Genomic DNA, 27,832 nt, shown 5'->3' on the forward strand with positions numbered 1-27,832 from the left:
TCCCCATCCCCACGTGAATCTTGCCTCCTCTTTTTCCTTAGGGGCGGCAGCGAGCGGCTTTTCTACCACCGCGCGTGTCCCTGTCCCTGTCCCCCACCGCCGCTTTAACGCGCTCGAGTCGGCTCAGCAACCTCTCTCCTTCTTGGGGAGCTATCCACTACTTTAAACTCTGCTCTGGTTCCGCGGGAATCCCAGTGTGGCGTGCGGGGAAGGAGCCCCGCAGTCGCCGGAGCCCTTGTCTGGAGAAGGCGGCGGCGGCGGCGAAAGGTTTCGCTTGTTGTTCTTCCGAAGAAAACGATACAGAGGCTTGGCCAGCAGAGCCGTGTCGGAGCGCCTGAAGGAAAGAGGTGGAGTGGCTACCTCCGCTCCGCACCAGCCTAGCGAGAGGGGCGATGGGCGGGGATGTTCCGAGAGGAAGGAGAGGGAATGGGAGCTCTCTGGGGGAAGGCGGCTTGCTCAGACTCGCACAATCCCCATCAGAGCATGAGGGAGACGCGCACACACCCCCCGAGCTCCGCCCGCCCGCCCGCCTAGGGAGGCAGGAGCTCCAGGAAGTGGGAGGGCAACGGGCGGGCTCGCCTGCTTCCAGACTCCCGCTCGCAGTCCGCCGTCTCTCCCCTTCTCTACCTCAGCAGCCTCGGCTCCTTCCCTAAGGCGGGGCGGCCTCCCGCGTCAACCCCCTTTCGGGGAGGGAAGGAAGTGGCGCGGGGAGAGAAAGGGAGCGCTCCTCCTGAGCCGCCGCGTTGCTGCGAGAGCCCGAGCGCTGCGGCTTCTCCTCGCGGGAACAAAGAGGCGCGAAAGCGAGGGGCTGAGCGGGGAGAGGAGGGGGCCCCCTTCGTTCTGACGGCCTCTGCGGACATGGTGAGTGAAGGGGGCGGGTGGGAGAGATCAGACGGCCGGTCCCCCTAGCCGGCCCCAGTTCCTTGCGGCTCTTGCCTTCCCGCCCGGGGGCCACAGGAAGGGGAGGGCGTGGAAACGTTTCCCAGAGACTGTGAGGCTTCCTTCGCTACGCGCCCCCTACGGTATCAACAACCTCCCAGCCGCCGTGAGAAGAAGTCTTCTCTTGGGCCACCTTTAGTAACAAGACACCGCCAGTTCAATCTCCATAGAGACCACGCTCGCCCTCCGCTGGGCTCTCAGTTATGGTAACCGGCGGCTGGTGTGTAGTGCTTTTTGTCTCCAAACCTGTGTGTCTTGTCTCTTCCTACGTTTATAGGTGGATTTTTCTGCCTTATGCAGAGGTGTGGATCTATATAACGTATCCTATGCACGTACAGGAAGCCATAATGCTTACTTTACACTCTCCGGGTCTGGAAAGAGAAGGCTTTCATTCAGTCTGTCAAGATGGGTTTGATGATCCCCACCCCACACACACACACTTCCAACCCAGCGTGTATGTCTTAGGAACAAACTGTGAGGTTTTTTCTGTTTCTAGCTCCTCCTTTCCCCTTTTTCCCCTGGCCTTGAAGTGATCTCAAAGGAAGCCTGGTGTTCATAATCCAAACTAGGAGGCATCTTCTTGTATTCGTCTATTACCGTGTACTAACCTTCTGTTACTAACTCAAAACGTCTGGGCAGAGTATATATGCATGCTTTTTGTTCCAAATTCATTAGCTAGGAAAATATGTGCAATAGATAGTGGAGTGAATAATAATTTTTTTAACCTAAAGGAAGAATAGTTTCTCTTGCCCTTTTAACTGCTTCAGAAAGTAAACTATATAAATACTGTTTGCTCTTAGTAGGTACGTTGTGTTAAGGTTTGGGTTGGTTTTTTTTAATTACCTATCACTTTTGGATCCATAGTCAGATTTAAAACCAAATATAGGGATATAATAATATGGAACATTTTCTACCTTTCTTGAAAAATATTTTTTTTTCTGAATGCGTTCATGAAGTTGATGCCTTAAAACTTCCTATTGGCTGAGATCCAAAGAACTACTTCAGGAATGTCCAAGCACACCACTGGGATTGTTAAAAAAAAATTGAACAGTCAGTGCTCTCTAAGTGCAACTGGTTTTTATAAAAGAGGGATTTTCAAACATTTGTTGTGGTGTGGTGACTTCTAATGACCCCTTTGGTATATGAATCCAGTTGCAGAGTTCTCTGAATGCAATTTGCTGTAACTTTTGCTTTACATAAAAAACTCATTGTAAAAACTGGTTTTGAACAGATCATTTATTATTCATTGTGGCCTTGTAAGATGATTTTTGGAGAGCTGTTTACTTTTCTGAGTTGTATTTCTCATTTAAGTTAGAGAACTGCCATTATTAAAGTTAAGCATGGTCAGGTTTGTAAGTATTAATTGGTTTAACTTGTATTTTGTCCTGGACAGAAAAATGTCTTAACTCTGAAATAATTTGAAGATGGATGAGAGTTTATGAGAGCAATGATTATATGTGTTTTTTAACATTTGTGAAGGTTGTGGGTAACTTAAGTTTAGTAATATTTTGAACTTGGTCATTATTGCCATCTTTAACTGTTGGAAAACAATAAGGTTGTAGCAATTTTCTAATAAGATTGGCCTTTATATAACCAGATTCACTTTCATTTATTGATAAGATTCCTGGAATATTATGAATTTTATAGATCCTTTATGACATTCCAAATTTAAATTCTTTCATATGTAGAATTTTTAAACCAGTATTACTGATCACCTATAATATAAAAAGCATTTTATTCTTGACATGTCAATAGGAATTAGATTATATATTAAACATGAGTAGTAGTTTGGGGTTCTTGTTTAGGGAATTTTAGCCTTTGTAGTATATTGCAAAAAATGTATTTGAAAGCAAGGTGTTTTTTGTTGTTGAACTACCCTTTCCTCATTTTTCATTGTTAACATCTCTCTGTTTCTTTCTCTCTTTGTCTTTACAAATAATTTTAGAGAAAAGAGTGAAGAGGCATGGATATAACATGATTCCCTTGACATGCTCAGAAACAGTATGCATTTTGTAAAAGTTCATTCCTTCGTGAAATAAATAAAAGATGGATGAATCAGCCTTACTGGATCTGTTGGAGTGTCCTGTCTGCTTAGAACGCCTTGATGCTTCTGCGAAAGTCTTACCTTGCCAACATACATTTTGTAAACGGTGTCTGCTGGGTATTGTAAGTTCCAGAAATGAGCTGCGATGTCCAGAATGCAGGACGTTAGTTGACTGCAGTGTTGATGACCTTCCCAGTAATATTTTGCTTGTTCGATTATTGGATGGCATTAAACAGAGGCCCTGGAAACCTGGTGCTGGGGTGAATTGCACAAATTCATTAAGGGCCCAGAGTAGCACTGTTGCAAATTGCATTCCAAAAGATCTGCAAAGTTCTCAGAGTGGTCAGCAGCAGAGAGTGCAAGCACGGAGTCCCCCTGTTCGGGTAAGTGTTTAATATGAGAATCACATGAGAAATGTAAATAAGCATGGATACAAATGTTCGTTTGGGGTCATCAGTCAGTACCAGTGGCATTGATATAATTCCCCAAATGAGGTTTATAATGAGATGAATCAATGAAAGGTTATTTAAATGAATGTCTCAGTAGTAAACTTTTAACAGCCTTTTCCAGTACTGAGCATAGCTGAAGAAGGTTTGATGATGGTGGCTGAGGAAGAGAAGTAATAATATTTTCTTAAAAACCCTAAAAACTGGAATACTTTCCCCTCTTGATTCCCTGTCCAATTAGCCGGTACTGTTGACTTTCAAATTTTTGCCCTTTAGGAGAGCTTGTTTGAGTTTTGGTAGTATCCTTGAACATGATGTGTGTATGTATAAAAGTAATGCTCTATAAATGACAGAATGGCCTCTCTTGGAACCTTGTAATCTTTATGAAGTCTGTTTATGTGTGTGAAAGAGAAAAAGGGAGACTATAAATAGCTTGTTCTTGTTAGGCTGCAGTCCTAAACCTTCCTGTTCCCACACACCTATGTGTAGAATAGGTTTTACATACAGTGTATATTAAATGGAATTCTGAGTTGTCTTATTAAGCAGAGTTACACCCTTCTAAATCAGTGGGTTTAGAAACTAATGACAATATCACTTTACTGATCAATTATAACTATGAGATCTTCCAGGAATCCTTAATAAAGATTTAACTTTTGTTATTCAATAAACTACCTATGTTCTTTCCATGTAAGGCTTTTACATTTTCACTTATTTGCAATCTGAGTTATCGACATTCAGTGTCTTGTACCTTCTGAATATTGATCAGAAACTTTCAGAATCCTGCTGAGATGGTGCATCTCCCTTCCTTATTTTCTTGGCATTGTTCCATATTGTCAAATATGCTGAGTGTAAATGTCAGAAGCTTGAATTATAATAATTCCAGAACCTGTAATTGTAAAGGTAGCTCAGAAAGATGACTGACCTAATCTTGCTTTTGCCCACTAGCAGGTCATGTTAGATTCTTAAAAAAAAACCATTTGCTTTTCATCTGTGATACTTGTGTGCAGAGCCTCTAGGTGCAGCTTGAATTTGTTGTGTAGTGATTAAGTGCTTCATCAGTTCCAAAGAATGCATTGTGTTTAGAGTATTAGTTCAAGAAATATGAGGAGGGAAAGCAGATTTTAAGGCATTTAAGCATTTATATTTTGCTTGGTTTTTTTTTTTAAATGTTATTACTCTAACTGATACTCAGAACAAACAAGTATATATTATAGTGAAGTTGCTAGTGTAAGATGGGTTCTGTAGGGGTACAGCCAGTTGTTAAGGGAGGTGTATGCTGTTCCCTGGTCCAGAAGATCAACATAAACTTTATTATTGTATGTTATAAAAGGCTGATATAATTGGCATTTAATGTATCCCAGATAAAAAACTGGTAGTCATGTAATTGTCTTTGATACTTTTAAACTGTGTTTTGCATTTCATATTTAGGAAATGGTTTAAAGCTTGACGAAATGCAACAAGAAACATTTTCAGCATTTGATTAGTCATGTGGTCTTGTTTATTGAAAGTGCCAGCATCATTGCTTGTAAAGACTTGAAGAGATATTTTAAAATACTGCCAATTAGCACTGCTGAAAAATTGGGTTGCCAGCAGCCTGGAGAAAAAAATGTCATGCCCTTTAATAGAAGTTTAATGGTATATTATTCACCTGGTAAATGTTGTTTACTTTCATGCCATGAAAAGTTTTGAGTGCCCATGTTTAGATATTCAGCCTCTTATTAAAGGGAAGGATGTTTTTCTTCAGACTTTTGGCAACACTTCCCCCCACTGTTTGTAAATATGTAAAACTGTTAACAAAGTTTACAAATTATAGATTTTAAATGGCAAGTTCCTGTGTGCCTTTTTGTCTGAGCCTTTGAGATATATAAGTGAACATATGAAGCTGCCTTATACCGAATCAGACCCTTGGTCCATCAAAGTCAGTATTGTCTTCTCAGACTGGCGGCGGCTCTCAAGCTGAGGTTTTTCACACCTTTTTGCCTGGACCCTATTTTAGAGATGCCAGGGATTGAACCTGGGACCTTCTGCTTCCCAAGCAGATGCTCTACCACTGAGCACACCGTGTGTGCATTCATTTCTTTTCCACAAGGTCAGATATCTCTTTTACTATAAATTGCAACTAGACTACAACAAAAATCCATAGGGTATTGGAAGCAAAGTGCAGTGTGTCTAACCCCGCCCCCCCCCCCAAATTGATCATCATACATAGTGATATGCCATCACATGACAGTGTGCTGTTTGTAAACAAGGTAAAATTTTTAAAGGTCAATCAGTGTACTGTGCAGTTATAATACCTCAGTTTCTCAAAGATTTCTAGAAAACAAGATACTGGATCATCTTATCATTTGAGTAGTATTCTGTGGCAATATAAAGTAGCATTTTGTTATGCTTTGCAGTACAGAGTACACTCAGACATCATTTTATTATGCATACTATTTGATAGGGTTGTGACCAGGTGACTCCCTCATGTAGTTTGCTGACTAAACTTTTTTTGTCCGCAGATGTAAAACATTTTCCTTGTATTTTGCTTTCATAGTTCTTATGTTGCTTGATGACATGGTATCAATAAGTAGTTCTAAAAATGTATCTAACTGGTTCTTCATTAATCAAAGTTAACATTTTCCCCTGCATCCCATGGTATAAGTAAGGCAAAAATAAAAAGTGGTTAACATTCTATGAATGCCTTTTTGTCAGTACACTAATCCTTTTGCTCTCTTTATTTCTCCTCAGATTTTGTCCTCTTGCTACCACTTTCTTCTCCCTCTTCCGGTAGAACTGTATGCATCTCTTATAGTGTCTTTCTCCTGCTCTATGCTACCAGTTTGACTAAACTAATCAGAGATTGAAATGAATCAACAATCTTAGCACAACTGGGTGCTTTATGTGGCACTGCCTTATACTGGGTCAAATCATTCATCCCACTAGCTCAGGACTGATAATGGCTCCAGGGTCTCAGGCAGAGAACATTTGTTATCTATTCTTCCTCTGTCACTTACCTGTCTTGCATGAGTAGTCATGTAAAGAAAAGTGGTATAGTTATCTGTGGTATGCAGAGGGAGATGTTTTTCTGAGTTCCTTGGAGGAACACCCTAAACATGTGAATTTATTGAAAGAGTTGGTAGGGATTACTTCTCTGTGTGGACCAGCTCTGTCTCCATCTAAGAACCTGAGCTAACACATTTGGTGTAAACAAAATGATTGTAGGAAGAACTAAAGCTTGACCAGTGACTAGCAATGGTGAGATGAATAATTGTTGGCAAATGAACAGTTTGGGGTTCTGTTGATCAGGAACAGTGAGCTTTTAAATGTTGGCTGTTCTTGCCAGCCAACCATTATTTGTGATCTCTCCAAAAGGAAAGATGGTGGTAAATATGTTCATCTTTGCTCAGTGGATTTGAAGGTTGGAATAGCCTTACTTACTGAGCATTAATTTCTTGATTCAGAGGTATCTGGAGCTCTGTGGGGGCTGGGTTTTTTTTGAGACGGAGGCATCAAACAAGTCCCAGAAGAAGATGCCCCCATCCTCAATAATTTTCGAAGGAAGGAGAAAAGGTATTTAAAAGGAATGTGATCCCTTTTAATGCCTTTTGCAAGCTGTGGTTGAACTCCAAAGGCATTTAAGCTCACAGTCCTTTTAAATGCCTTCTCCAAGCCATGGCTTTACCTGGAAGGCATTTAAAAGGACTGCAATCCCTTTGATTATCCTTTGATGCCAGCTATCCGGTGACCCCAAAAAATCCTGAATATTTTTGGGGGGCTTGGTTGTATTGGATAGCTGGATAAAAACCCCGTCTGATACCTGGCTGAAAAAAAAACCCCAAATACTGGCAAGGTATTTTTTCAGGGGGTGGATTTGGCTCAGATAATGCACACCCATGTGGCTTGTGCATTCATTGACACAATGACTGGCAGTTATACATTTTGTTTTTCTAAAACATCAGCAAATACTTGCTTTAGAAAAACATAGGTACAGAGTAATCTAAATTAAGTTGGGAGGAGAAGAGTCATTGACTTAGAAAAATTTGTACTATCACATTTTGTTTTTTTCCTTAATTCAAATTTGAATTTTCTCTTGTAGTCTGGTCACTTACTCTGGCTCTGTTTTCAGAAATTTGTGTACTCCCCAGAACTCACTTAGCACTTCATGAACCTGAATATTTCCACTGTCTTCATATAGTGATGTATACATAACCATCTCAATAGCTAAGCTATCCAGTATGTGCAGGAACTCCAATTTTAGAGGCTCTCACACATATCAGGAGTTCTTAATTGGCTGGATGAACTTATTATTTTTCCTTCAATTAAATTTATTTTGGACAGTTTTTCTATCAGAGTTAAACCATCTGGATAGCTTAAATCCAACATCCTGTCATATTTGCCTGTGTCCTTTGACTAATGCATTTTTTCAGATCTACTACTTGCAGAAAAATCCTCTTTGTTACCATATAATCATTTAATAAAGTCTAGAGATTAATATGGTAGACTACAAATAACAACATTATACCTTCTATTTTTCCAGTTCTTCTCTTATGGTTTCCTTTGATAATAATGTTGCAATGGGAATGACCTGCTCAATATGAATTAGAATATATGATCTCTCTTAAAAGGAATTCGTGGCCCTTAAAGTATCACAGCCAGTATTTTAAATGTTTTGTGTATATGTTTAAGTACAATTGGCAGAATACTGTGGACTGCAGTTTATAACCCATATTTTGTGTCAAATGGTGAATATGTATGTAGTACTACAGTGACGCAAAATTGGTCCTGGGATGATGGTGTCAAATAAGCAGGTCACACTCTGCTTCCCTCTGTCCTGTCTTTCTTCTGACTTCTGGCCTGGTATGGCACAGTTGTGCCAGGGGTGCTAACCCTGTTTCTGCCCATAGTATGAATGCACATGGTACAGATTCTGGTTAGCTGCAAGTGTACAGTTCAAGTGATATGCTGCATTTTACAAATGCAAAGTGATCTCAGCTTTTGTCAGAGCTTTTTCATTTTGTCCATGTGGCTTCCTGGGTGGTGCAAATACAATGCAGCATAGCTTATTAGCTCTTTTTATTCCTTTGATAAATCTGTATGCAGTACGAGTTCCTTTGAAATGGGAAGCTGTTTAAGATGGAATGTAGTAAGGCTGCAGGTGCAATAAATTGACAAGTGGCAGAGATTTTTATAGTTTGCATATGAAAAAGCTATGATCTCCCATGACTGAGGAAGGCAAAGTGGTATAAAATAATAGGTAACTCTAAAAACTAACTTTTGTATATATTGATTTAGAATTGTGTAATCAGTAAAAATGGAAAATCATAAATGCTGCAATTACGTTGTTAGATATTATATGTAGTGGTTTTATTTTACATCTGCTGTGGAGTATTCCAAATTTTTATTAATATATAATAGAGTAACCACTTTGTTGATATTGCATGGAAATAACCAGCCTATTGTGATGTGTTCTTGGGTATGCTGATACCCGTCAATCATGTAGCAGCATGCCAAAAATGCCCCTTTATCACCTGTTAATGCCATCACAACTTCCTGATGTCATTTGCTCCCTGAGAAGGAACATGGAAAACACTGCCTCCCGCATTGTATGGAAGATTGTGCTATCCATTGAGAGCTTTGTGACTATCACTTTTCATTGAGCTCTTTAGATGGAGATTAAAATCCTCTTCTGCAGGGATTCAGGTCTAGGGCCAGGGTGAGAGAACACCTTGCAGAACAACCTTTTGCAAAGTAAAAGAACCACAAACACAGGCAGTGCAATCCTAAACAGTGAGCTTAGAAGGGTGTAAAGATTTCTGTGTAAGGTAGCCAAAAGGGAATGTGCAACAGAACTTTATCAGGTGGTTGCTATAATCTCTGTGATAAATCATTGTGGCAATACGCTTATAGATTACAGGAGTGAGGGGATTTGGATCCCACTGAAGGGAAATTAGGAATAAGGTAAAGTTCAGCTCTACCAATGTTTCTATGCGTTTGAAAGTTACACTGGTAGATTGCAGAATCACTGAGTTGTGCCTATTACTGCATGTCCCTGATGGGTATAACTGTGCTGGTCAGATATCTGTAAGTAGCTTACAATGGTGCAACAGAGTTGTATAATACAGTAGCTATATGTCCTGGTCACTACCTGTTAGTAATGTTCAGGTGAATAGTCATGTTTCTCTAAAGCAATAGAACAAAGTTTGAATTCAGTGGCACCCTTAAGTCCAAATCTGATGGAACTCTGGAATTGGAACTCTGCCTGTAGTTTCTCTTAGAGCTGTTCCAGCAAAATAGCAAATGACATGAGAATTTGGCCAGTGGTTGGTTGTTTTCCCTTCCCTCTTCCCCCCATATGTGGGATTGCACAGACATGTTATCACTCTGACATCATGGTGATATTATGCCAGCACAGTTTCATTTTTCATTCTTCGCTTGCTATCAATTGTTGAAGGAGGAAGAGTTGTCAACCTAACACAGAGTAGGTATGTGTTGCTGGGTGGGTAAGAGGGACGTTTGCAGTAGTTCAAGTTTGAGGCAAAGGATCTTTCCCTTGCTTACTCATTTGAGGTGTGTTTTCTGTCTGTCCATTGGAAGAGTAAAAGGAGGTAAGTGTTCATGTTCTGAGGAAGAGTACCTTTAAAGCTTTTGAGCACATTGGTATTATCAGTATGGTGAAACAATGTTTGTTCTCCAGTTCACTGTGACTGGCTGCAGACTTCATGGGTACCCAAAGCTGTGCTGTGGCTATATGGGGATGACAGAATCAGACAAGTGAACTTTGTTTTTCACTGCCATTGCATTTGGCTGCTGATGTAACATTACGCTGGCATTGGGGGCAGGGCATAGGCTAAGGAGGCACCACTTCTCTCCTGAAGTGCCCACAGCCCTTCCCATTTCTGGCCTGTGCAACATGTTTGCATTGGCAAAGCGCTGGCAAGATGCCACACTAGCGTAGCTCCAGTACAACTTCCAATTGCATTGAGATGAATTTTCTATCCTGTGCAATTCACAGACTAGCTCTAGGATTGTGTCATCAGTCTCTTTGATTGGAACATAACTTGACTCAAAATATTGGAGTGAGACTGATCTTAATTTTTTAAGGTGAATGAAAGAGTTTATAGACTACATGCTAAAACGTTTCCTTAGAGCTGTGAGGAACTCATGTGTAACAGGTTAGCCTTGAAAACCCTCTGTATAGTTTATAGTTTACAGCCTGAGGGCAAGGTTTTAATTATTGCAGAAGACCTCCATTTCTTTTCTGAATGAAAAGACTTTTCATTGCTTTTGGGGTTTTTTTCCTGAGCCAATGAAGATGTAGCCTTAAGGAAACAGAAGTTATTTGCTTAGCACATTCATTTTTAACAGAAGGTACTTGAAAGCATGTTCCTCAGTGTCCTAAGAGCAGTTATTAGTGATTAAGCCCTTCTGAACTCAGTTGGACATTTAAATAAAGAGAACTATCCTTTTGATGTGCTTAGAGTTGTCGTCCTACTATCTGTTTTGTTTTTCATAGAAACATATTGTTTGAGCTTTGATATAACAAAGGATGATGTGTTCTAGGACCGGTATAGTAATTGTTGTTCCCTTGGTACTTGCAAAAGTTGAAATCTGTCCATTAGGAAATATATTTGACGAAATCTTGTCATTTTCCCTACTAGCAATGCAAGCATTTACTTCCTTTCTGAAACAGAAGGCAACAGCACATTTAAAAATAGATCAGTGTTGTTGGCTTTATTTCCACATACTATCTTAATTCCATATGTGAGATCAATTAATCAAGCTGCACTTTCATGTATTCCTCTAAAAAGAAATAATTTCTTGTATTCTTGTATGTAGGTGGTGGCGGCCACAAGCATAGCCACCTTCAAGAGGGGTTTAGATAAAAATATGGAGCAGAGGTCCATCAGTGGCTATTAGCCACAGTGTGTGTGTGTGTGTGCATATATATATATAAAAATTTTTTGCCATTGTGTGACACAGAGTGTTGGACTGGATGGGCCATTGGCCTGATCTAACATGGCTTCTCTTGTGTTCTTATTCACCTGGTTCCTCCAGGTGGGATTATTCTGGTGTTGCTCCCCTTGCATTCCATTTCACATAGCCCGTAATTGAAAGGTTTAAACCATACATGCATAACAGTTTTTGTCAAGGACTAAATTTACAAAATTTGTGTCATGTATTAGCAATAAAATGTATATTGTTTTCTCTCTTTTTTGAAAAGCCTATCTCTTTTGAAGTTGGATAGGAGAGTGCTGATCCTTAAATGCGTTAGTTAATAACTCTATGGGGTTACAATATTTGTTCCTTTCCAGGGCTTAAAATGGTCTTTAAATACTTTGTTAATGCATGGATTGTGGTAATTTGATGAAGTGAACATTTTGAACATGATCTGGTCAAAATTAAGCATGCAAGTATTATTGATTTTGAAGGAAGAATTAAGCACATGCTTTAATTAGGGGTTAAAGCTGCAGTACTGCAGTCCTAAACTCTGCTCATGACCTGAGTTTGATCCCTGGTGAAAGCTGGGTTTTCAGGTAGCTGGCTCAAGGTTGACTCAGCCTTCCATCCTTCCGAGGTCGGTAAAATGAATACCCAGCTTGCTGGGGGGAAAGCGTAGATGACTGGGGAAGGCAATGGCAAACCACCCTGTAAAAAGTCTGCCGTGAAAATGTTGTGAAAGCAATGTCACCCCAGAGTCAGAAACGACTGGTGCTTGCACAGGGGGACCTTTCCTTTCTTTTAATTAGCTTCCCTTGAAATCAGTGGGACAAATACCTCGTAATTGTTTGTGCTGTGACTTCAGTTTGTGTTTTAATACCATGCTTTAGTTTTACTTTGATGGTTTTAACGTAAGTAATTTGGGTTGCCATTGGGATTAGTAGGCTACTAGCATTTTAGGAAGTATTTCGAATAGACCAAAGAACAGACCTGGAACAAAATCATTTGGGATATTTTGTTATTTGTTCATAGAAATAGCCATAGGTGAATGAAATGTAAATCATAATCAGTACTGGAAGTAAAGCATCTTTTAAGTACTTTGATTTTTAAAATATTGTTCATTGTTGTCCTTTGCAGTCCTACATGGGTACTGTGCAGGTGCACAGGCCAGCCACCAGAATATTTTTTAGCTTGCCTGGCAACTGTCTAGGAGGTGCCCCTCCCAATTGGAGCTGTTGGACATGTTTTCCCACTAAACAATCACATGCTTCAGGGGGGGCTCTGTACACGTTCTCAGTTCTCTCTTTGCCACCACTGGAGAAGAACACTTTGGGCTAACTCCTCAACTTTAGTCAATAAAGATGTCACTAAAATGTTTGTGTCTAATTAAAGTTGCAAGAACAAGTGGAGTCTGTCTCCTCTGCTTGCATGAGAGTCGCAATATTTCAGCATGTAAAATCTGCCAAAAATTTACCCCAAAGGCCAGAGTCGACTGCACCTGCAGACTGAAGGCTGCTTTATGAGAAAAGGCTCTTTCTGCTTCTGTTAACCTGGCAGCAAAGGCATCTGCCCCAGTACCACAGTCAGGCTTTTCAGCAGCAGAACCACCTTTCAACAGTGTTTTCCGTGGTCTGTCAATATGGTCAACTTGTTTGGTTCCAAAGTAGTCTAGTTTAGATGTTCCAAGACATCTAAACACCCTCAGAACCAGTCATCATCAGAACCACCTCTGAAAAAACAAAAATCCAAACACAAGTCTTATCATGAAGACTCTGTGGGCCCAGCAAAACTTCTGGAATCAATACCTTTGGACACCTTTGGTTCCAAAGGCATATCTCTGGTACCTTGTGTTACATTTTATGATATACATGGCTTGGCCTGACAAAGTGACATTTATATTAGATCCAGCCCTCATGACAAATGAGTTTGACACCTCTGCTTTAAGTCATAAGGTTTATACTTCCTCATCACTGAACCTATCAAGCCATCATATTTAGATCATCTATTTGAAGGTAGCAAGACTTTAGCAACAGTAATCTGGATAGGAGTACTGTCAAAACAGCAGTTGAATGCTGGGAGACATGCAGCAGATGCCTCGGTTCAGATAATGGCCTCAGTGATTATTTTAAGAAGATATGCTTGGCTGTGGTCCATGACTCTTCCTCCTGAAACACACCAGGGTGGAAGACCTATCCAAAGGCTCCTCACTCTTCTAATCTAAAACAAATTCTTACAATAGATCAAGAAAAGCAAACTGCAAGATCTCTTGGGAGAACTCCATCACAAGCTCCTCGATACAAACCAAGATATCAGAGTTTCAATCTTCCTATCAAGGCTACCATCGGCTGTATTACCAGCAACAACATCAGTATCCTCAACAAAGATTCTTTGTGCAACAAGCTCAGCAAAACTGCCGTAGACCTACCTCAAGATCCAGGTCTGGTCCTACCTCACACCAGACTTTGAAGGAACACACTCAGGCTTCTAAGCCTGCATGCTCACTATTAACAAAGCCTGCATTCTCACTATTCTCACTATTAACTCACTTGTTCCTAATATGGATTGTCCAAATTTCTGCCACTGTGTTGCAGTATTACAACTTATTCTTGGGTGTTACCTGTTGCTGAAAAAGGTTATCATTTTGAGTTCAAGCATTTTCCCCGGTTATATCTTCTACTCGGGTAGTTGAAAATGTTTTACCAGAGTTACTTACAGAAGTAAATGTGTTACTAACGAAGGGTGCAATTCAAAGTTTAAGCCCCTCTGCTTCACAGTCTGGGATTTATTCTAAATTTTTCTTGATCAATAAAAAAGATGGTGATTTATGTCCCATTCTGGATCTGAAATGTTTCAGTTTCTTTCTCAATGTACGGAAATTTCAGATGGTCTCCTTGGCTTCAGTTTCCAGAAGACTGATTAGCAGTCTTGGATCTCCAAGATACTTATTTTCATATTTCCATTCATGAAGATCATATGAAATACTTATGATTCTTGGTCCAAGGCACTCCTTATGGATAGAGTGAATTCCTTTGGTTTAGCCACCAATCTTCAAGTGTTTACTAAATGCATGTCGGTGGTGGTGGCCCACTTACGGTTTCAGGGATGCTCTTATCTTCCCATACTTAGATGATTGACTGTTTACAGCCCCTTCCAGTTTTCAACTTGAGACATTTGTGTCTAGCTTTACAAACTTGTCAAGACCTTGGCCTCCAAATTAATTGGAAAAAAATCCAAACTGAATCCATGACAACCAACTCTGTTCATTGGGGCTCATCTAGACTCTGTTTTGGCCCAAGTATTCTTGCCAAGAGATAAAGCACTACTAATTAAACACACGGTGAAACTATTTGTGTCCAGTCACTTTAAAAAAAGTCATCACCATTCAAACACTATTAAGATTCCATGGTTTTCATGGCCCCCTTTGCTCAATTAAAAATGTGAGCACTGCAGAATTGGTTCATGAGAGTGTTTAGCCCCACTTTAGACATTGAGAACCACTGTTTTTGTATCCCTAGGGGAATTCTGAGGGAATTAAAATGGTGTATCCTTGTCTCTAACCTACTGGAAGGATTCCCCTTTGGATCCAAATCTCCTCAGATCACAATGACTACAAATGCTTGCCTTTCAGGCTAGAGGGCACACTGGAGAAAGATGTATCAATGACACATGGTCCAACTCAGAAAAAGGTCTTTATATTAGAATTGAGAACAATCCTTTATGCCTTTAATGCTTTTTCAGTTCTGTTACACTGGAAGGTGGTCCAAGTTCAAACAGACAACACCACTGCAATGTTTTATATCAATAAGCAATGAGGCACCTCTTCCATTCCTTTGTGTCAGGAAGCCACTGCTGTCTGGGAATGAGTGATAGCAAACCACACAACACTTCAAGCCATCCATATTGGCAGTTTAGAAAACATCACAGTGAATGGTACCAACAAACTGGGAGTACTAATCACAAATGGTGAATTCATCAGGATCATATTTACCCAGTGTTTGCACGATGGGGGTTTCCCATAGTAGATCTTTTTTGTTACAAGAGCCAATTCAAATACCTCTCTTTTCTGCTCCAGAGTGGGTACAGACCCCTTCTCTAGGAGATGCCTTCTAGTTAACCCAGAACCAAACACTGATGTATATTTTTCCTCCCTTGCCTCTCATAGGGGAAGTCATTGCCAAACTGATCACAGACAATTCCAGCTGCTTATTAGTTTACCCCTTTCTGGCCTCACCAGATCTGGTTCCAAGTGCTCCTGCAGAGATTCATCTGCCCCAGGTGCACAACTTGCTAAGTGGAAGAGATACTACCTATCAAGGGTTGGAGACTCTACGCCTGACAGTTTGGCTGTTAGGCCCACAGATCTAAATTTTCCTGAATCTGTATTCAAGATTCTGGTGAATGCTTGTAAACCATCAACTGGAGCCTCATACCCTTTCAAATGGAGATGTTTTTGTAGGTGACTGGGAGACAGGGAAGTTGCACCTTTCACCTGTCAATTGCCTCTGGTACTAGAATGCTTATTGTCTTTGAAGGTCCACTTAGCAGCTATTTCGGTGTTTCATGCCCCAATAGAAGGGAAATATTTTTGCCTATGAGATTTCAAAAAGGTTCCTCAAGAACTTCAACAATATATAACCACCTGTGGCTCCCATTGTACCTCAGTGGTTGCTGTCATTGGTGCTGATCCACCTCATGCAACCACACTTTGAACCATTGGCCACTTGCTCTTTAGAACACCTTTTAGTAGCCATCACATGGCTAGGAAAATAGAAAAAATTTCAGCACTCCGAGCAGATTACCCATTCATAAAATCTTATGATCATAGAGTGGTATTAAGACCCATCATGAAGTTTTAACCTAAAGTAGTTTCCAGTTTTCACCTTAGGTTATCTTGCTGCAATTATTTTCCTGCAACCAACATACGGAAAGGAAATTACATGCCTAAAATTGGCACTGACCATAACCCAATAATGTGGATTACAAAACTGTCCAAAAGATTGAGAAGATGGAGATTGAATGAAGACTTGCTACAGAACAAAGAAACAGTGACTTTCCTAGGAAAAGAAACTAAAGAATTTTTCCAAGTGAATGATAAAGAAGATATCGATTTTCAGACGGTCTGGGATGCTTATAAAGCAGTAATGAGAGGGTTGCTGATTACTTTGAACAATAAAGATAAAAGGGAAAAAGAAAAACAACTACTGGATATTCAAAATGAAATAAAGAAAAAAGGAGAGCTGAGGAAAAGACCAGGGAAAAAGAAAATTCTAAGGGAAATTTCAATATTGCAAACTCAACTAAGACATTTATTAAACAAAGAAGTAGAATGGAATTTGAAAAGGCTCCAGCAAAAATCGTTTGAAGGAGCAAATAAGACGGGGAAATACTTGGCGTGGCAGCTGAAAAAAAAGAGGGAAAATAAAATAATTAATAGAATTGTGATAGATGAAAGAGACGTAGTTACTCAAGAGGGAATAAAAAGAGAATTTTTTAAGTATTATGCCAAGCTGTTTAAAGGTGCTGAAGTAAAGAGAAAAAAGATAGATGAATATCTATAGAAAATAAAAATTGAGCCATTAACTGAGAATATGAGAAAAATTTTGAATGACCCAATTGAAAAAATAGAAATTGAGGCAGCAATCAACGTGATGAAAAATGATAAAGCTCCCGGGCCAGACGGTTATACAGCCAAGTATTTTAAAATGTTTAAAGATGAATTAATACCAAAATTACAGAAGCTGATGAATGCAATAAGAGTCAAAGGGAAGGTACCAAATACATGGAAAGAAGCTGTTATTTCTTTGATACCTAAAGAAGAAAGAGATGTTACAAATGTGAAAAATTACAGACCAATTTCACTTTTGAACAATGATTATAAAATATTTACAAGAATTCTGGCAGAACGTCTTAAGCAATATTTGATAAATTTTATAAAAGAGGACCAAGCCGGTTTTCTTCCCAAAAGACAAATAAGAGACAATATTAGAACTGTTGTAAATATTGTAGAATATTATGAAAGACATCCAGAAAAGGAAGTAGCGCTATTCTTTGCGGATGCAGAAAAAGCATTTGACAATTTAAATTGGGACTTTATGTTTGCAGTGATGGAAAAAATGGAGCTTGGAGAAAGTTTTATAAGAATGATAAAGGCAATATATTCTGAACAAAGTGCAAGGCTGTGCATCAACGCAGATCTTACAGATGAAATGAAAATTAGTAAAGGTACCAGACAAGGCTGCCCGCTTTCGCCATTGCTGTTTATAATGACTCTTGAAATTTTACTAATGCAGATTCAAGAAGAAAAAGATTTAGAAGGACTACAAATAAAAGGATTTACCTATAAATACAGAGCATTTGCAGATGATATAATGTTTATAAATGAAAATCCTTTACAAGTTACATCTTTGTTGTTAATGAGAATACAAGAGTTTGGGGAGTTGGCGGGACTTTATATAAACAAAGAAAAATCAAAAATCTTATGTAAGAATATGCAGAAAAATAGACAACAAGAACTACAAAGACTAACGGGTTGTGAAGTTACCTCTAAGGTAAAATACCTAGGGGTAGAGATAACAATGAAAAATATTGATTTGTTTAAGAACAATTATGAAAAGCTATGGCGTAAAATAGAAGAAGATATGCTAAAGTGGAACAAGCTCAATTTGTCACTGTTGGGTAGAATAGCTGCAGTAAAAATGAATATTTTACCAAGGATTATGTATCTGTTTCAAACCATCCCCATTGTGAAAGATGCTAAGCAATTTGATAAATGGCGAAGAAAAATTTCGGAATTCGTGTGGGCCGGGAGGAAACCTAGAATTAAAATGAAAGTCCTGATAGATGCGAAAGAGAGAGGTGGATTCCAATTACCAGATTTGAAACTGTATCATGAAGCAATTTGTTTAGTATGGTTAAAAGAATGGATAACGTTATTAAATAAAAAACTTCTAATGTTAGAAGGCCATGGAAAAAAATTCGGCTGGCATGCATATTTGTACTATGGAAAAAAGAAGATGGACGGTCTTTTCTCTCACCATTATATAAGGAGTAGCTTATTAAATGTGTGGATAAAGTACAAGAAATATGGTGATGAGAGGAGACCTTTATGGATAGTGCCGGCTGAAGTGATAAAGTTAACGGCCAAAACAGTCAAGGAAAAACAACTATCATACAACCAGTTACTAAAAATACAAAGCGGGAAAATAGAATTGAAAACTGCAGAAGAACTAAACTATAAATATGATTGGTTTCAAATGCAACAAATAAAAAGTTTGATGGAGAATGATATCAAAGCTGAAGGAATAAGGAAAGAACAAACAGAAATGGAAAGAGTTCTGCTTGGAGATAATGAGAAATTAATTTCAAAAGTGTACAAATTACTTTTACAATGGGCTACAGAAGATGAAGTAGTGAAATCTCAAATGATAAAATGGGCAATTAATGTAAATAAAGAAATAAAGATGGAATCTTGGGAATATCTGTGGAAAAATTCCATGAAACTCGCAACATGTCATAGTATTAAAGAGAACTGTTTTAAGATGATGTATAGATGGTATATGACTCCAAAAAAATTAGCAAAGATGAACAATAAGATGCCAGATAGGTGCTGGAAATGTAAAAAGCATGAAGGTTCTTTCTACCATATGTGGTGGACTTGTGAAAGAGCTAAAATGTTTTGGCAAATGATTCAACAAGAGATATCTAAGATCCTGGGATATGAATTCAATAAAGAGGCAGAGACTTTTCTGCTGGGATTACAAATGGAAAAATTTCCAAAAGAAGATAGAACATTAATATGGTACTTGCTCTCAGCTGCTAGAACATTGTATGCGCAGTTGTGGAAGCAAGAAAAAATACCAGAAAAATGGGACTGGATTATGAAAGTTATGTCATGGAGTGAAATGGACAAATTAACAAGAAAATTAAGAGACTGTGATTTAGAACTTTTTAACCAAGAGTGGAAGAAATTCAGAAGATATGTAGAGAAAGAGTGGAAAATAAAAGGACATTGGACAATTTTTGAGGATTAAGATTTTTAAGATAACAATATAACTCTTGAAGGGGGTTCTTCTTCCCTATGTTTCTTTTTTGTTTCGTTTTTTTTCTTGATAGTTAAGGGTACCTTTAATATCTGTTTTTTTAAAGAAAATAACACTGGCGGGGGTCAAGTAATTGGGGGAGGGGTGGGAGAAAGTAAGATGTGGGGTAGAATGATGGTCTTTTTCTTAATATATATTAAGCTTTTTATAAGTTGTAGTTATAGTTCTACTACCATATGTTACTAATAAAATTGTTTATTCGAAAAGAACAATCCTTTATGCCTTTAATGCTTTTTCAGTTCTGTTACACTGGAAGGTGGTCCAAGTTCAAACAGACAACACCACTGCAATGTTTTATATCAATAAGCAATGAGGCACCTCTTCCATTCCTTTGTGTCAGGAAGCCACTGCTGTCTGGGAATGAGTGATAGCAAACCACACAACACTTCAAGCCATCCATATTGGCAGTTTAGAAAACATCACAGTGAATGGTACCAACAAACTGGGAGTACTAATCACAAATGGTGAATTCATCAGGATCATATTTACCCAGTGTTTGCACGATGGGGGTTTCCCATAGTAGATCTTTTTTGTTACAAGAGCCAATTCAAATACCTCTCTTTTCTGCTCCAGAGTGGGTACAGACCCCTTCTCTAGGAGATGCCTTCTAGTTAACCCAGAACCAAACACTGATGTATATTTTTCCTCCCTTGCCTCTCATAGGGGAAGTCATTGCCAAACTGATCACAGACAATTCCAGCTGCTTATTAGTTTACCCCTTTCTGGCCTCACCAGATCTGGTTCCAAGTGCTCCTGCAGAGATTCATCTGCCCCAGGTGCACAACTTGCTAAGTGGAAGAGATACTACCTATCAAGGGTTGGAGACTCTACGCCTGACAGTTTGGCTGTTAGGCCCACAGATCTAAATTTTCCTGAATCTGTATTCAAGATTCTGGTGAATGCTTGTAAACCATCAACTGGAGCCTCATACCCTTTCAAATGGAGATGTTTTTGTAGGTGACTGGGAGACAGGGAAGTTGCACCTTTCACCTGTCAATTGCCTCTGGTACTAGAATGCTTATTGTCTTTGAAGGTCCACTTAGCAGCTATTTCGGTGTTTCATGCCCCAATAGAAGGGAAATATTTTTGCCTATGAGATTTCAAAAAGGTTCCTCAAGAACTTCAACAATATATAACCACCTGTGGCTCCCATTGTACCTCAGTGGTTGCTGTCATTGGTGCTGATCCACCTCATGCAACCACACTTTGAACCATTGGCCACTTGCTCTTTAGAACACCTTTTAGTAGCCATCACATGGCTAGGAAAATAGAAAAAATTTCAGCACTCCGAGCAGATTACCCATTCATAAAATCTTATGATCATAGAGTGGTATTAAGACCCATCATGAAGTTTTAACCTAAAGTAGTTTCCAGTTTTCACCTTAGGTTATCTTGCTGCAATTATTTTCCTGCAACCAACATACGGAAAGGAAATTACATGCACTAGATGTTTAAGGGATTCCTGGAGGACACTTCCGCACTGGATCCATTCCAGTCCGGCTTTCGGCCAGGTCACGGGACGGAGACAGTTCTGGTCGCCCTCATGGATGATCTTATGCGACATCTGGATCAGGGCGGTTCTGCAGTGCTGCTGTTATTAGATCTGTCAGCCGCTTTTGACACGGTTGACCACCAGCTACTGACTGACCGCCTCACCGATGTGGGGATACAGGGATCTGCCTTGCAGTGGCTGACTTCCTTTCTCCAAGATCGGGGACAAAGGGTGGTGATAGGGGAGGAAGCATCCCAGAGGCACTCCCTTAGTTGTGGGGTGCCGCAGGGAGCGGTCCTATCCCCGATGTTATTTAATATCTATATGCGCCCCCTTGCCCAGATTGTCAGGAGGTATGGACTGGGTTGCCATCAATATGCGGATGACACCCAGCTCTACCTAATGATGGGTGGCCAGTCTGACTGTACCCTGGAAAATCTAGACCTGGCATTACAAGCCGTGGCCTCTTGGCTCAGACTGAGTCGGCTGAAATTGAATCCGACGAAGACGGAGGTTCTCTACCTGGGTCGGGGCGGTCCGGGGAGAGAGATCCAGCTGCCGGCCCTTGACGGGGTGCCACTAATACCGGTCCCCAAGGTCAAGAGCTTAGGCATGCTCCTTGAGTCCTCCCTTACAATGGAGGCTCAGGTGGCAGCCACTGTTAGATCTGCCTTTTTCCATCTTCGGCAAGCACGGCAGCTGGCCCCTTACCTGGACCGCAGCGACCTAGCGACGGTAATCCATGCTACGGTCACCTCAGGAATAGATCACTGTAATGCTCTCTACATGGGGCTACCCCTGACGCTAACCCGGAGACTACAACTAGTGCAGAACGCTGCGGCACGGCTGTTAATGGGGCTACCACAACGGGGGCACATACAGCCAGTGCTGAGAGAGCTGCACTGGTTGCCTGTTGTGTTCCGAGTTCGCTTCAAGGTGTTGGTATTAACCTTTAAAGCCCTTTATGGTCAGGGACCTGCCTATCTACGGGACCGCCTTTCCCCATATATCCCTCAGAGAGCACTGCGATCAGGGACAAAAAATCTGCTGTCTGCCCCTGGCCCAAAAGAAGCCAGGCTATGTGCAACAAGATCTAGGGCCTTCTCGGTGGCAGCACCAGAACTCTGGAACACCCTCCCAGAAGCTATAAGGGCCCTGCGGGATCTGTCGGCGTTCCGCAGGGCCTGTAAGACCGAACTGTTTAGACAGACATTTCTGGTTGACTGAAAATGAGCTGCCACCGGACATCCTACAGAAGCTGGTGGTCATAGTCAGAACCCAATACCGCCAGACTGGATCGAGATAGCGTAATAGTTTTAAACTGATAAATGTATTATGGTTTTATATGTTTTATGGAATGATTGTTTTATGATACTGTAAGCCGCCCTGGGTCCGCTTGCGGAGAGGGCGGGATATAAATGCAAAGTAATAAATAAATAAATAAATAAGTGTGCCTTGCTGTTTTATTTAAAGACAACAGGTGACTTTAGAAAGACCCCACCATTATTTGTTTCATTGGCCCCTCTAAGGAAAAGGCTACATCTACCCAGCCAATTTCAAGATGGATTGTCTCTGCGATCAAGACAGCTTATAAAAAAGCAGACATCTAATATCCTTTAAACATACAAGCATACTCTACATCGGCAGCATTTCAGCGAGGCATCCTGTTTGAAGTGTGCAAAGCAGCCACCTGGTCATCTGCTGTTACTTTTGTCAAACATTGTTCAATAGGCGTTAGCACACGAAGAGAGATGTCAGCAGGGATAGCAGTCTTACATTCCGTTTTCCAATGATTTGCTCACCACACCAGCTGGTAAGTCAGCTTGTCAGTCTCCCATGTGGACCTGCACAGGCAACAATGATGAAAACAGTGTTGCATTTACCTGTAACAGTTGGTCATTGAGTTGTTACTGTGCAGGCACACATTTCTCCCTCCTACCCTCTGTGAGCTTTATTTCTCTGATAAGAAAGTTATCTTTAGCTCCTAGTGGCAGCTCAGGAGAACTGTGCAGAGCCCCTCCCTGAAGCACATGACCATTTGGTGGGAAAATACCTGCAGTGTTTCCAGCTGATGAGGAGCTACTCCTTCTCTGTTACTAGCCTAGCTAAAAAATGTTTTGGTGGCTGGCTTGTGGCAGTACCCAGGTGTGCTTACATAGTGTAAGTACATTGAGTACATAGTGTACTCAAAGAACAACAGTTACAGGTAAGTATAATTATCTATATGATTTTTCAGGTTGTCCGCCTTCCCCTTAATATGCATGCTGTCCAGCTCAACAAAGAGCTAGATGTGCAGCCTTTCAAGTAATAATTGTTTCATGAATTTCTTTTAAAGCAGAATTAAATAAGTATAGACTTTGCTTGCTTGCTTTTTCTTTTTTACAAGAATATGGAGAGATGGCATAAAAACTCCTAAATAAACTTGCCTAAATGCCAACTTGATAGGACAAAGATAGCTGCTGTCCTTTCTGCTAAGCTGTGAATTGAAGTTTTAGTTTGCCTTTCTTGATGAGATTCAAGCCCAATTACACTGCATAAATCAATGTCATCAATAGGATATGGCATCTAATAAGCAATATGATATGTTAAACAATGCAGAAATTACAGGGAGTAGGATAATGTATACAGCAAATAGATAATGCAAAATAAACACAGTGATCTAGTCCACAGTCTCCTTCATAAAAATCATTGTAATACAGGCTTATTACCTTTACAGAACTGTCCTCCTAAACAATTCTGTTTTACATAGTTTGTGGAAAGAGACATATGGGAGCATTCTTGACCCCCTCAGGCAGGCCATTCCTCAAGGTAGGGCCACAACAGGGATGCATCTGTATAGGCAGTTGTTGATCTTGCCTCTTTGAAGTGTGACACCCCAAAAGGCCATATGGCTATGGGGAAGTTTCAGTAGAAGGGGAAATGGAAGAAGGCTTTTGAGCTGCTCTTTCTTCCTTGGACAAATGCTTAATGTGGGAGCTCCCGCTGTCCCTTCATTAACTGTAGTTATTGACTGTTTTGGTCATTGGACTTTTACTTAGTTATCTGACTGAGTTTTTAATAGGACAGAAATCTTTAAATATTTTATAGAAAGAAGTGATTGAAATATTTTAATCCATGTTATAGTAGTCTACATCTCTAATATTGTCCTCTGGAGTATCTTTTGACCCCCCCCCACCCCCGCTCTTATGAAATATTGCCTGTATTCTGTGACAGACTGCAGCAAATGACACAGATATTGGATAGTAGTATATAGAAGCCTCATTTCAGGGGTTCAGGTCTTAATTGGTAAATTTATCAGATAACCATTTAGTTAATTTAGCAAACTTTAATCAGTAAAATTAGATTTCGTTTTTTCAGGAAAGGCAGATTTCATTTTTAGGCTAATTTGGCCATATTGTACAATAGGAAATAAATGAGAAAATGTTAATAGTTTGAATCCAAAACTCATTTTCCAGTAGCTGAAGTGCCTTTCCTCTGACAGAGGGTAGCAGTCTTTATGATACCCTGCTCCCATGGCAGATCCCATTCCCCACATAGTTCCATGATCTGTACCCTGGGGTCTCATGACTCCTGTAGCAACATTTCAAGGAACCCAGTGGGTTTAAGGGAGGATAGATGAGAAAATTCAGGTCCATGAGAAGAATTCTATTTGCAGTAGTTTGGATCCAGCTAGAGACAGCTTTTTCTTTCACTTCCTTTTAATGTATCTCTCACTTAATGAGGTTTTTGTAGTGTATTAATTTAAATTCTAGTCATTGTATAAAGACAAACAAGGTATCAAGCTAATACTTGTTAATCAGTTGTTGGCTCTGCTTTTAACCTGTATAGCGTTAGTCTTCATGGGCATTTTTTTTGTTCTAGTAACAATCCCAACTATACTGCATTTATTTGAAAGTGGTATCTTGATCCTGTAATAAGAAATACACCCATTATTTCTAGGGACAAATAAGGGCCGAGGAAGGTTTCTTCATTTAAATAGTTGTGATATAGCCAAGATCAAATGTTGTGGTATGGGCGGAAATCAAGAGAGGAGTCCATGAGAGGCAAGGTTATTCCTAGTTCATCACAATAAATACAAGAAGCCTCATTTCAGGGGTTCAGGTCTTAATTGGTAAATTTATCAGATAACCATTTAGTTAATTTAGCAAACTTTAATCAATACCACCATGTGATAATGCTGTTCTGTTGCTCAAGACAGTATATAAGAGCAGCTGTAAGACAAAAATCAGATTTTCCCCATTTATGACCAGTGTTTCTGTGTAAAAAAAAAAAAGTAAAGGCAAAAGGCTGTTTTATGCAGTCATTACAATCCCATTTGGTTGTGCAATATGATCTGTTCAAAGAAAGTAATTATTGGAGGTTGAAAGGTTTGCTGAAGTATACCTTGCACTATGTCTTGTGTAAGCAGAAATACAAGACTTAGCACAGGAGCTATTTGCAGTGACTTTCTTGTGCAAATGGAGATGTTCCTCAGGATGTACTCTAGAGCCCAGAATCTGGCATGAAGTTCAATTGTGGGGGTGGGGGGGAGGTATTTTTTAAAATAACATGTAACAAAGATGTCACATTTTGCATGTAGTGGGATGTTCTGAACCAGTAAGGAAATTCCTAGCCCTTGGCGCAGAGTGATAAAGCTGCTTTACTGCAGTTCAAGCTCTTTTTAATTTTCTGGTGCTGTAATCCCTTAGGGTTGTGAATATGTCGGGGCGTAAAGGTGGTGGAAAATCAAAGGGTAAGCAGTCTGCACGCAAGGCTCCTAAACCGCCCCAGAAGCGTCTTCCACCCCCCTCGTCTTCAGACGAGGAGGGGGAGGACGAGGTGAACGCAGTCATTTTCCAGAGGCTGCAGGCCCTGGAACAGGCATCTGGACTTCCACCTTCTCAGATGCCAAGAAAAGGGCGGGCTCCCAAGCTAGCTTTGCAGGCAGATATACTGACCCGTTTGTCTATTTTAGAGGGCAGGTATGCTGCGACTGCTAATGGAGGAGCTATTGGGCTGGGTGGCTCAGATGCTGGATCGGGCCCGTCGTCCGGTGTGGTTGGTGTGGGAACAGCATTGGTGCTTGCTGTACCTCCTGGTAAGTTGGGGGATGTTTTTTTGCCCTATACTGGGCCTGTGTGTCCCTGGGGGTCTTGGGGATCTGCCGCACCTAATGGGGCTGGTGCTGCTTCAGGTGGTTCCGGGACTCCTCAACTTTGGGTGTAGGACAGCAGAATAACTGGATGTGGCCACATGGTCAGTTTGGCCCATTCAGTAATTAGCCTGGGGCGGGACAGCAGGGGGCAGCTGCACCTTTAACTGGCGGATGGGGTTTCCCATCTCCTTACGGGGTGGTCCCTTTTGATGCTATGCCTTTTGGTGAGGTTGCCTTACCTTTGGGCGATCACCTGATGCCTGCCGCAAGGGACAAAATCCTTAAGGGGGAATATGTTGACATATTCTCCCTTTTATTTCGGGAATTAGAAAAGAAGGATAAGGATAAGAATTAGAAAAGGATAAGCGTGCGGCAGCGCTGATCCAGTACATGGACATCATATACAAAGGGTATACGATGTTCAGTGGTCTGGCCTGGATTCAATACGACCAGGAATTCAGGATGAGGGCCGCTGTGTACCCTTCCCTCCCTTGGGATCGGATTCACCAACAGTTGTGGCTGCAGGTGATGTCACCTGTGCAGCCCAATCTGGAGGACCGCTCTGACAGCGGTCACTTAGTTGCTAAGGGTTCCTCTTCCCCTTCTATTTCATCATCATCTTCCCGCAGTTCAGCGGGGCAGGCGGTTCAACCCCACTTGCTTTGCTGGGAGTTTGGGTCTCAGGGGGTGTGCAGTCGGAAAGAAGAAGAAGAAGATATTGGATTTATATCCCGCCCTCCACTCCAAAGAGTCTCAGAGCGGCTCACAATCTCCTTTATCTTCCTCCCCCACAACAGACACCCTGTGAGGTGGGTGGGGCTGGAGAGGGCTCTCACAGCAGCTGCCCTTTCAAGGACAATCTCTGCCAGAGCTATGGCTGACCCAAGGCCATTCCAGCAGGTGCAAGTGGAGGAGTGGGGAATCAAACCCGGTTCTCCCAGATAAGAGTCCGCACACCTAACCACTACACCAAACTTGCCAGTTCAAGCATGAATGTCCCCTGTGTGCTGGCCCACACTCGTTTAACAACTGTCCAAGAGTTCGGCCACATAAGGGTCAGAAAAGACAGGGTGGGGGTCCTTCCCAAACTGGAAAAGGGCCCCAGCCCGATAAAGGTGGGACCTCTTGAGCAATGGCTTTGTAGGTACCCTCGTAGGGCTGACAGTTTATATTTGTGGAACGGTTTTATGTTAGGTTTTAGAATTCCTTTTCAGGGTTCTCAGGTACCAACTTGGTCTCAGAACCTCAGTTCAGTTAAGGGTTTAGAGCACGTAGTGGAGGCTAAGATTGCCAAGGAGCTTGCGGAGGGCAGGATTTTAGACCCATTTGCTAGTCCTCCAGTGGCTAACCTTAGGGTTTCCCCTTTAGGGGTGGTACCAAAGAAGGCGCCTGGTGAATTTCGTTTGATTCACCACCTTTCTTACCCCAAGGGTTCTTCCGTTAATGATGGGATACCTGAGGAACTATGCTCAGTTAGGTATACTACCTTAGATCAAACCGTGGGCATCGTTCGACGCTGTGGTCAGGGGGCCGAGTTGGCTAAATACGATATCAAATCTGCATTTCGCCTTCTCCCTGTCCATCTGGATGATTTTGAACTTTTTGGGTTTCTCTTTTGCAGGGCAATTTTACATGGACAGGGCGTTGCCTGTGGGCTGCTCTGTATCATGTGCTGTGTTCGAATGTTTCAGCACATTCCTCGAATGGGCTGTGCGCGAGAAAGTGGGTTTACAGGATGTTGTTCATTATTTGGATGAC

General features: G+C 40.9%; 1 protein-coding gene across 1 annotated transcript in view; it reads left to right on the plus strand.

Annotated features, from left to right (window-relative positions):
• The first annotated feature begins 740 nt into the window (after positions 1-740).
• The window catches only part of SH3RF1 (SH3 domain containing ring finger 1), an 89,321-nt gene continuing 62,229 nt past the window's right edge, over positions 741-27,832 (plus strand). The window contains exons 1-2 of the mRNA XM_060246549.1: positions 741-861; positions 2,885-3,366. Of these exons, the coding sequence (XP_060102532.1) occupies positions 2,986-3,366 (381 nt within the window). The 5' untranslated portion in view covers positions 741-861; positions 2,885-2,985. The remainder of the gene's footprint in view (positions 862-2,884; positions 3,367-27,832) is intronic.

The sequence above is a fragment of the Heteronotia binoei genome, chromosome 9 (genome assembly GCF_032191835.1).
Source record: "Heteronotia binoei isolate CCM8104 ecotype False Entrance Well chromosome 9, APGP_CSIRO_Hbin_v1, whole genome shotgun sequence".
Classification (NCBI taxonomy): domain Eukaryota; kingdom Metazoa; phylum Chordata; class Lepidosauria; order Squamata; family Gekkonidae; genus Heteronotia; species Heteronotia binoei.